The sequence below is a fragment of the Monopterus albus genome, unplaced genomic scaffold (genome assembly GCF_001952655.1).
Source record: "Monopterus albus unplaced genomic scaffold, M_albus_1.0 scaffold34.1, whole genome shotgun sequence".
Taxonomy (NCBI): Eukaryota; Metazoa; Chordata; class Actinopteri; order Synbranchiformes; family Synbranchidae; genus Monopterus; species Monopterus albus.
In genome coordinates, this window is record NW_018127914.1 from 5,000,232 (window position 1) to 5,011,304 (window position 11,073).

An 11,073-nucleotide genomic window follows, 5' to 3' on the forward strand; every position below is an offset into this window, starting at 1 on the left:
TCAGATGTTTCCTCACCATCATACCTCTGAACCAGGACACCTTTTAAAATACTGCACTCCACACAGAAATGCTCCAGAACATTCAGTGTCTATATAACACTCTGGGTTCTTGCCTGTCTTCTCTTTCTGATGCTCAACCATGTGAGAAAAAGATGTCAGATGAGTGTAAAGCTTCACACTATTTAAAATAGATTCCATCTGTTCTCTGATTCTCTTTTAATCCTACTGGGGTTGACAGAGCAGTCCATTTCTCACTGTTTGTCTTGAGGTCAATGGAAAAAAGCATACTGTGTATTTTAGTCCATCTCAGCTTAAAGGTTTGTATGTATTTCAACATTTATTTAAGACTTTGACAAGTCACTCCATCCCAACCCCGTACCTTGCTCTTATTTATCCTATCTTATTACTTATGTCAGGCAATTTCATTGGCAGGAGCCCTAGCATAAACGGTAGCCGGTACAAATATGGACGACGTGGTGTGACAGCTTCCAGAGGTGAAATCGCCACAAGTCGATCGCCCCTTGGTGGCTGGTTGCACTATAGAGCAAAAACATTTGAATTACAAATTAAAGAAATTCTCAGGGGGGATTTCTGTAGATATTTTCATGCTGATGTGTACAAGTGATCATTATTCTCATACGTTTGTTTTAATGATTTGACAGCTTTGATTGGTGGCCTATCAGGAGCAGTCACTGGCAGATTGCCACAAACAGGGCAGCTGCCGCTGAAAGTGGGTGGTATCTATAGTTGCCACCGGAAGTGCCACCCCTAGTTGCTGCTGCCTAGAGTGGATTAAGAAGGAGAGTGACAACATATCCATGAATTCTATAAGGAATTTTTTAGCAGATCATGGGAGTGTTGAAGTTTTAAACAGGTACTTAGCTAACTATCTAAATTAGCTGAGCTATCTACAACAGCTGAATATAGAATTGGTTTGCAAGGCTGTACAAGTAATAAAAATAGCAATTGCTGGCTGATAAATCCCGCTATTCCCGTCAGAAAACAATGGATCTTAATGAGTCACGTGACCCGCTGCCATTTTGACACGTCTGTCGCAACTCTTATATCTTCATGGCTCTGGGGCTGCCATGCCTTATTGCTGTTATGATTGGCTGAGCATGTTTGAGTCATCTGTTCGTCGCTTAGCAACCACGTTGTTTGGTCGCTGGTGAAGAGATGGATTTAGTGGTAAAATAATAAAACTAAACAATTTCCTATGAAAATAAAGGTTATTTGTAGTTATAGTGACAACCCAGTCTGTAAATATAATTGTGTGCTGATGAAGATTTATAGGTATTTCTTTGATTTATAGGCTATCGTGGCTTGTGGTATGATTACGTTATTGGGTTACTTTTTTAATCCTGCGATATTCAAGCAACTACGCACGTTTTCTTCGTTCGTAAAGCGACTTCGGCATCACGAAGATATGCCAAGGTAACCTATAAATCCCTCTTCACTAAAACAGACCACTGTCCCTTTAAGGGCTAAGTGGCAGGGCTAGCCGATGTATGATTAGCCGACCGTGCCTGCCTGCGCTCCCGCTGCCATCCCCATCATGACCCCCACACAGTCGGCACAACTGAGGATGAACGGACCAGCCAGGGACCCTTCCCTTACCGGAGCGGAGACGAACGTCAAGCCGAAGCAGAGGCACCGGTAGAGGCGAGCCGCGCCGGGGAGAGCCGCCTCACATCCCATGGCACCCCGGTCTCCTCATGCCTTCGTCTAAAGCCAAGTACAACTACTCGATAAAGAGGGGTGCGAACCCGGGCGGAGGCGGCGGCAGAAACATGACAACGGACAGGGATTATTCTGTAAATCTGTCGGTGCAGCAAGTGCTGAGCCTTTGGGTTCAAGGCACGACGCTGCAGCACTTCACAGGTATGCGGAATGAAAGGTGCCGTTATTGTGCTGTTTTCATGTGTTCACACTGAAGTCACTGCTATGGGCAGTACTGTATACGCTGCTGGCATTTTCCGCGTCCATTTTAAAGCAGAATAAACCAGTATATGTGATATTTATGTACACATGCTTAGTGAGCAGAAAGGACAGAGCTGCTTCCATGAGGAGGTTGCATCTGTACCACCTCAGCCCCCCGGATGGTGAATAACTGCTGCTGGTGATGCCGGCCACACATGTGGAGTCAGTGGAAGCCATGAAAATAACCACAGCTAATTTAGTTTTCTGTTGTGTGAATGCACCTTGATAGTGTAGTAAATAAAGTGTTGCCCCCCCCAAATACCCCCCACCAGTCCTGTTATCAGGGAGCAGTTAAAGGCAGTATCCTCATCTCTGTGTAGAATGTATCTGGGATGGTCTAGACTCTAAAACTGGTGATAGTATTTTGACTGTACAGTCAATGTTCTTTTTTTTTTTAGATAAATGTGCTTATTCACTTTTTTTAAGGATGTCAGTCTTTAAAGGAGCTTCAAGGAAGCTGATGTAGGGTTGAAACATGGTCAGTTGAGTTAAAAAAGAATTTAGGAACAAGGAAATGTGTGTAAGCATTTTATCTTCTCCACCCCAGGCAGGCCGAACTTCCTGATAAAGAACTTGACACAACAAGCAATTGCTGGCCACTAATGTGTAATAAATCATTAAGATAAAAAGTGATGCATACAGAAACAGTAGAATTGCCTTATCATATAAACACTAGATTATAGAAGTTGTTGAGTCCCTCCCTGCAAAGTGAGTGTGAGGCAGAAGTTGACATGTGGTCATAAACCCATCTAATGAAATGCAGCTGACATCCTGTGTTGAGAAACAAATTTAGCAAGAATGAAAAAGAGGTAGTTAGTGATCCTGAGTCAGAGGGAACATGCAGTGCATGTAGAAGCTTGCGGTAGCAGAACTGCAGCAGCAAATACAAAGCTGTGAGGAGCTGACAGTTTGGTTTTGGTGTGCAGGGTTCATGAAACTGCCACCTGATCCCGCTCGGCCCCACAGTTCACCAGCCAGGTGAAAAACGACCCCCTGAGATGTTAAAGTGGGTGAGGGGGAGAGTGTGACATACTCCAGTATACTGTAGGAAACAGCTCTATGTCCGTGGAGATCCTCAGCCATTCAGGTCAAGCACTTAGGATGTAGGAAATAGCCTTTTTTTTAAATAACTTCCTGCCTTTGACCCATGCTTGCCCTCTCCTGGCCCTCTTTTAAACATCACACTAAAGCCCTTTTCAACATGGGATATAGCAGTGTGTGCTGGCTTCGTCAAACTGTTAAAGGTGCATTAGATTTTCCACATTGTCTGATAAATTGAGGGAAAATGGGACAAGGTGTGTCTCTCAGCTGTACCACCCCCCCGTTCCTGTGCCTATGTGACAAAGACCTTGGCCTGTAGTTACGGATTAGCAGAAGGTGATGCTGTGCTGTGACCGTCTTGGCCTGTGTTCGCTCATATCTCTAAACATGACACAGCACATCTCTCACCTCATCCCTCATGTCTCTGTAAGTGCTCTCTCCGAGCTGTGACCACCTATGCTGCTGTCCTCTGAAATTAAATGCTCAGCTCCGCTTCCAACATCTGCTTAACTGAAAAGATGAGCTGCCCAGAGTCATTTCCATCAGCCTGAGTAAATAACGAGCCATGAAACCTTTCACCCTACCAGCTTCCACTCTCTGCTTGTTAACTTAAAGTGTAATCATATTACATCAAACTTGTAATTCATCAAAATGCACAACCAAAATCCTTTCTGCCATAACATTTACCATATATATTAGTTCAAATGTTCTGCTGTAGCATGCAGGTGACTGCGCATTTATTCATCAAAGACAGATTTTAGTGGCATTTGGTGCTCAGTAGGTGTTAACGTCTGAGCCCGCCCATCGGTGAGAGTGCTCAGTGGTGGATAAATTATTGACATCCATTACTTAAGTAAAAGTACTACACTGTAAAAAATTATCCATCCATCTAACTATTTATTATCTATACCGCTTATCCTGAATAGGGTTGCAGGGGGGCTGGAGCCAATCCCAGCTGACACTGGGCGAGAGGCGGGCGCCCCCCCGGGGTCTATCACAGCGCTGACATATAGACAAACAACTACACACACTCACTCCTAGGGGCAGTTTAGAGTAACCAATCAGCCTAAGCTGCATGTCTTTGGATTGTGGGAGGAAGCCAGAGTACCTGGAGAGAACCCATGCAGGCACAGGGAGAACATGCAAACTCCACACAGAAAGGCCCTGGGGCTCAAACCTGTGAGGCAACAGAGCTAACCACTGTGCCACTCCCATCACCAGGTCCCATGCTCAAAATCTTACTTTGCTGAAGTACAAATGTATTATGAGCAAATGGGCTTAAGGTATGAAAATCAAAAGTACTACAGTAGAAAGTGACTGTACCCAGGTAGATGATTGTTGGCAGTGTGGGAAATGAACAAATTCATCAGTTTTAGTTCTTAAACTAAATACGCTCTGAAAAACCGATTAGTGTTCTAGAAATGTTGTGGTTATGTGTGTTATGGTTTCTCTAGAATCCATCTGAAGCCCTGAATCATTCATAAAAGGACACTGTTAGCTATAGTTCCAGATGAGATTTTCAATGTAAAAATGTCTTGCAGCAGTTCATGTGAAATCTCATTCACTCATCCTCCCCGTGGCTGGCGGCCCACGGTCGGCTGCGCTTTTGATGAGCCCTGACTTAGACTGTGGCAGCCGTAGATTGAGATCATTCTTTGTCTAACAGACGTGTGCAGCTCCAACTCGGTCTCTGCATCCTGCAGCTGCAAATATGTTCTCAAACAAGGAGTGTAAGGTGTAAATCAGTAAAATGCATCAGGAAATCTGCCAGTGGCCCACATAGCAGGATATCATTTTTCCTGAGCAGTAAAACCCATGGCTTTGCATGAGATATCTTCAGTGAAAGTCCTAAGGATCAATGATTTTTATTCTGGTTGCTTGAAGGGCCACTGCAGTGATGTATTACTGCAGGTAAAGGTGATGGACGTGTAAGAAACAGATTAAATAAAGAACAGTCAAAATTAAAGCAGCAGAGGCCAAGACATCTGTAGCGTGAACCAAGTTCTGAAAACACTGGGTCCTATAATACAACTGGATATAATCTTTCATGGGAGTTTCGATTCCTGGTAAATTACCACATCTTACTCAGCAGTGGTGGAAAGCACATTTACTCAAGTACTGTGCTTATTTTAAGGTGCTTTTACCTTCTTCATTTTTTGCTACTTTCTATTTCCACTTCACTGCAATGCAGAAGCAAAAAGTACTTTTTACTGCACTACTTTCATTTAATTTCAGTTACTACTTTGTAAATTCAGATATTTTTGTCTTTTTTTCAGCTGCTAAAGCCAAAATATATACGGAGCCACATATATATAAAGTCACTACATTGACATTATCAAAATTGTCGCAGATTAATTGTCTTTGTCTTCACTAATTGATTAAGTGAATAATGTTACAGCTGGAGCAGTACAAAGGCAGTTAGTGGACTAGAAGCTTAAAGGAGTCTTATAAGGAAATATAGACGCAAGTCCCTCTAAAATGTTTTTGAATAAGTGTTTTTCACCCCTGTGCTTTGGCTAATCATTTCAGCATTATTAAATGTAAATATATTGCTCTGAGGGATTCCTGAGTTTAAGCTAAGTCAGCCCTGTGTTCAGTCAGAAATCTGTGAAGACATTGTGTAGTGTTGTCAGGCTGTATCTGATCAAGTGTTCTGCTGTGTTTTGGCTCTCCTTGTCAGAGATGTGGTACTGGGTGTTCCTGTGGTGTCTCTTCTCCTCGCTCTTTGTCCACGGGGCCGTGGGGCTGCTCATGTTAGTCATGCTGCAGCGCCACAAGAGGGGCCGACTCATCACGCTGGTGCTGGCCAGCGTGGGTTTCCTAGCCTCCCTCTCCGGAGGCGTCATCACCAGTAAGTCCAGCTAACTCCACTTTCAATTTAATTGTTTTTTGAGGCCAACCTCAACAGCATCCAGAATCCAGTCGACTACAATGAGACGAGAACAGAGCAGGATGTTGGGAGTTTCTTCACATCACAGACGTGAAATAAGATGTGTTGGTTCTATCTTTTTTTTTTTTTGTCAGATCTCTGTGTTGCTTCTTCACATTCATATTTGTGACATGTATCACGTACCTGACACTGTTACACTTTACAAAACTCTCAGATGTGTAACCTACAGGAATGCTTTTTGTTAATTTTGAATAACATCAACATGAATGATCACAGGGTGAGTAAATAGACCTAAATCACTACCGGTGTTGAGCAGGAGCTGAACACTTAAAAATTCAGCTGATATGTTTCATCAGGACTGTGTAGATGTGGTTTGCTCAGATTTGACTGACAGGGGCAACATAAGCAATGAAACCCATCACATTTTGATCTAAAACTAGCAGTGAAATGACAAATTAATTTTACCTTTTGTCAAGGGATGTGTTTCTGAGTGAAAAGAGATATTTGGAGTTGAGTTAAGAGGGATTTGATCAAGTTTTTCAGATTTGATTAGACCACACAAAATGGGCATGACTTAGGAATTAAATGGATGTAAGATAATTTCCTTGTTTGGAACCGTAGGGCTACAATTTAGGCTCTGACTTGTTTAGAACTACATGTGTTTACATTTTTTTCAAATTGAAATTAAAAGCATGCTGAATCTTCCATTAGCGGCTCCTGTTGGCAGTGTACTAATGGATGAACAGTCGTTAGTCACTGGATCACTCTGATACTTGAGATGTTAAAAACGTGCTGATTCTCAGGCAAGTTTTGATGGGTGTTTTTTCTCCCTCAGGTGCGGCAGTGGCGGGGGTTTATCGCGTAGCAGGGAAGGGCATGGCACCACTGGAAGCTCTGGTGTTTGGTGTGGGCCAGACCACCCTCTCTGTCATCATATCCTTCTCCCGCATCCTGGCCACTCTGTGAAGAAGACCTGTGACGAGATGAAGGATGGACACTAACATGGGAGTGAATGAATTGAGCCGATCAGACTTAAAGGTGCTCATCGTGGCTGGTTTGTAGAAGTAGAGGAGGCAGAAATGCTCTGGACCTTTAGGGCAGGATGCTGGACAGAAGATCCTCTGTTGTCCCTGGTCTGCTTCTGCCAGTCACACTGCAATTCAAAGGGAACTCAGTGCAAGCATCTTCATGTCAAAGAGCAGCACCAGGTTGAGACAGCGCTATCATCAGCTTCTGGACTTGAAAGCCATGTTTCAGGTGTTTGCCAGAGTCACATCAATTCTTTGTGCCAACGGCCTTCTCTGGGACATCCAGATGTCTTTGTGACTCTTGAAGGCTTTCTGTTGCACTCATGGGAAAAACTGTTTTTAAATAGTGAAACAACAGCGACGATCTGTAATAAACATCTCATGATCAGCATGAGAATAAAAGCTGAACAGTGAGGAGTGTTTAGAGAGTCACAACCCAACAATGTCCCTCATCAAAAAACACCTTCTTCATCAGTATTAAATATCAGCCTCACCTCTAGATCTTCACTAGGCTTGATGAGGATTGATGATCATGATTGTTCCTTTTACTTAAACAGCCTAAAAGCTGTAACATCCCACTCACGAGCAAGATGCAGCTTTGAATTTTGCACTTCGCAAATGTTGGAGATGCTCTTTGCCTAAGAAGCGTGAAATCTGTAGACGTGGAGAAGAAAACCAGCAGCGCTACATTTGTTCTGTTGTGTCAAAATACTGAATTGTAGTGTGCCAACAAGAACTCTGATTGCAGTTAAAGGAATGCTTTGACATTTATATAAATGAATGTCTGTACAATAAATATTAAGCTGGAACCAGGGAACAGTTAGCTTAGCTTAGCACAAAGATCGTGTATGTTTATCCATACAAAAAATGTAATATTTAGCAGATTATTGTTCTTACACTTACAGCAGTTACACATATTATATAAGGTATAATGTTTTAGGGCTACAACTAAAATTTACTGTATTTTTATCATCAATGAATCTGTCAGATTTTTTTCTCCTCTTAATCAACTGGACTATAAAAAATGGTGACATATACCCAGCACAATTTCATCTAAGAGACGTCTTCAGATGGTTTGTTTTGCACTGCCAACAGTCCACAGCCCAAAGATTATTAGTGTATTATCATGCTACTGTCAGATTCCTACATCTGAGAAGCTGTAACCTGAGAATTTCAGCTTTTTTTCTTTAAAAGTGACTCAAACTATTACTTGACTACCAAAATAGCTAACAATAAATGTTCTAACTAATTGATCAATTGTTGCAGCACTGAATATGTTAATTTATTAGCTTTAGAGGAACTGGTCTGCAGATTTATTATTTTTTTTTTTTTACCTCTTAACAGATTCATTCTAGTTCTTGCTCCCTGTTTCCAGTCTTTATGCTAAGCTAAGCTAGCCTAACTGTCTCCTGCTTCCAGCTTCAAATTACCATACAGACATAGAAGTGGTATCAGTCTTCTTACCTAACCTGCAAGAAAATGAGTATTTCCCAAAGTGCTTTATTTTTCCTTTAATGCAGAGAGACAAAGGCCTGGTCGAACCCTCAACAGTGCAGCCTTTAATTCAGGTCTGATTAGCATAAAATCAGATCTCTCTTATTCAGGTTTAAAGGAATATGTTTGGATATTAAAAAAGGATTGCTTTGTTGCTCTGACATATTTTCAGACAAACTATTCTGTGTCTGAGTCCCAGTGCAGATTTTCTGTAATAACGTTGGAATCCAGCACTCCTTGGTTTCTGCGGTGCTACTAACATTGTCTGCACCACCATGGTATAAATGACTCCCCTGAGAAGGTCAGACTGATTCTGCTGTTCAGATCACCATTTTTCTATGGCTCCTTTTTTCTTTTTGTTTTGTTTATCATCCCATGTTCCTCAAGTTTAACTTGGCATATTGCACAAAATTTAATCTGCCTTGTTTAGCACAGTGATGAGAGTACTCTGATGAGACTTAATCCAGATTTCACAGCTATTATACACAATAAAAGACTAATAATCTTGTTTGGGTAAGGCAGACTGTAAAGGATGAATGTGTCTGAGGAATGTGCTACTGAAACTACCTGTTTGAGTTCTTCACTGACAGTGTTGAAGAACAGAAAGATATACTGATTTTATGTAAGTTTAATGCTCATTACTTGGCCTCCAGGTCCCAGATGTAAAGGAGTTAAGTTGTAATGCCAAAGTATCATTCTAGCTTTATTTATAATCTGTCTCTTTTTATTGACTTCACATCCATGGCTTAGTTGTGTTGAAACATTTGCACATTGACTCGGGTGTCAAACAGCCCCCAGGCTAGTGATAAAAGTCTATGAGTTGATATGAATTTATCGAAAATAGTTGGTGTTTGTGTTGTTAAGTGTGTGCGCTGTGAGATTATGTAGCTCTTAAGGTAAACACTGTATTTATCAGTTATGTAATTGACACAGCTCACCTTCAGTACCAGCGTAGTGCACAGGAGGGCGATATTGCACAGAACTGAAGCACCAGCGAGGGCCAGAATGCTGAAAGATCATTGTGGATTTGAATATGGTGAAAGTGCTACAGAGTTTTGATACAGATCACATGTTTTCTGTCCAACCTTTCCTCAGCATTAAAGTGTGAAATTATGATATGGAAAATGAGAAGTCACCTGAAACCCCACTTTTTCTCCACTGAATGCTCTGCACACTGTCCAAACCTCTCATTTTGAATGTTTTAGCAAAATTTTCAGGGACCAAATGTGAGTTGCTGCTGATCACTCACCTGCTGTCATAGCAACGATTTCTCTGCAAAGCTGTTTGTGGGGCAGTTTCTGCATGTTTTATGTGTGTGTATGTATGATTCATAGGAAATGTGACGTGAGCCTTGTTGCTGTATTCGCTGTCGACCTGTGTGGTTGTGCATGTGAGTTGTAAAACAAATATTAATTTATTTTCTTTCATTAGTGCCGTTGTTTGCATTCCTCAGCGGACCCCTAAAGCGTCACAAAGGGTTAGGACCTAATTGTAGGCGACGCTGTTCAGAGGAGTCCTTGCAGAAGCTCACTGAGAAATGTCTTACATAATGTGTGAACAATGGCTTTTCTGCAGATGGACCTGCAAGGACTGGACTGAAGTTGTTAGATCAGTGCACTTACTGTACATCCTGAACTGTGTATAGCCATAATGTACAAAAAGTCTCCATCAGAAGATTGTGTGTCACAACCAACAGCCAATATGAACAAGCTAACCACTGGATAGTATTTTGTTATTCGCATTGTTGGAGTGCTTGCACCCAGTGCCGTGATCGGCCGGGAGGAGTATAGTTTTTACCCCACACCAACTTCAGCCAACGTGTGTGAAAAAGATCTAAGGACACCCAGCAAACTAATAAACACCTCTGGACTTATGAAAATGCCATCGCACTGCAGCAAGATTCCCAGCTCAATAATCCCGTCTCATTCACAGGCTTATAACTAAAGCTGCCCCCTCAGTCTGCTGTCGTCCAAATGCCACATCTTCCCTCTGGACACCGTGTACCTGCTGTGGCTGCCTGTGCAATGCAGCTCAGATAATGTGTGAACACAGTGTACGAACAAACCAACAAGAAACAATGTTGTACAAAACCCAACGTGGCACTTGTAGATAATGTACAATACGCTCTTTTTTTAATTTTGTACCAGCCAAAATGCTGATATTTATAACTATTGCCTACTTATGTACGAACTGTTCTCTTGTACATACTCAACAGTCAGTTGAAATAAAAAATCTTTTGCAGTAATGCTCTGGAGCATCATTTCTGTTTGTTAGTGCTTTATCTTCCAGTAGGGGCAGCAGTGACTGTATTCCTCCCTCCTGCATCAGTCTTTCGCAGGATTGCTGGTAGTAACAGACTTACTTTCTTTCCTTCTCAACCCTCTCTTCATCCATCTGCTGTCTTCCTTCTCTGTGTTCTTGTGGTCCACCATCACTCTTACTCCAATTTCTGGCGGCCTCAGCAGTCTTTCTTTCCAGGTTTTTGTTTGTTTCCTGTCCTCACCTCCCTCCTCTTTCCAATCATTACTTGGAAGTGAAACAGGATTGGGTTGAGGACAGAAAATGTTCTCTCACTTTAGTTAAATTCACAGCAAAGTTGTCGGTGTAAAAAAAGTTGAGGCTAAATTCTTTGAGAAAAGT

General features: G+C 42.0%; 1 protein-coding gene across 1 annotated transcript; it reads left to right on the plus strand.

Annotated features, from left to right (window-relative positions):
• Positions 1 to 1,178: 1,178 nt before the first annotated feature.
• On the plus strand, positions 1,179 to 10,402 carry tmem170b (transmembrane protein 170B). Its single transcript, XM_020597584.1, has 3 exons — positions 1,179 to 1,881; positions 5,702 to 5,872; positions 6,747 to 10,402. The coding sequence occupies exons 1-3, from the start codon at positions 1,716 to 1,718 to the stop codon at positions 6,875 to 6,877; spliced, it is 468 nt and encodes a 155-aa protein (XP_020453240.1). The 5' UTR covers positions 1,179 to 1,715; the 3' UTR covers positions 6,878 to 10,402.
• The last annotated feature ends 671 nt before the right edge of the window (positions 10,403 to 11,073 follow it).

What these genes read in the sequence shown, in the direction of transcription:
- tmem170b (XM_020597584.1), top strand. Translation starts at nt 1,716, where the DNA reads ATGCCTTCGTCTAAAGCCAAGTACAACTACTCGATAAAGAGGGGTGCG. An exon ending in GACGCTGCAGCACTTCACAG is followed by an intron (nt 1,882 to 5,701) that starts GTATGCGGAATG and finishes TCTCCTTGTCAG; the next exon opens with AGATGTGGTACTGGGTGTTC. An exon ending in CTCCGGAGGCGTCATCACCA is followed by an intron (nt 5,873 to 6,746) that starts GTAAGTCCAGCT and finishes TTTCTCCCTCAG; the next exon opens with GTGCGGCAGTGGCGGGGGTT.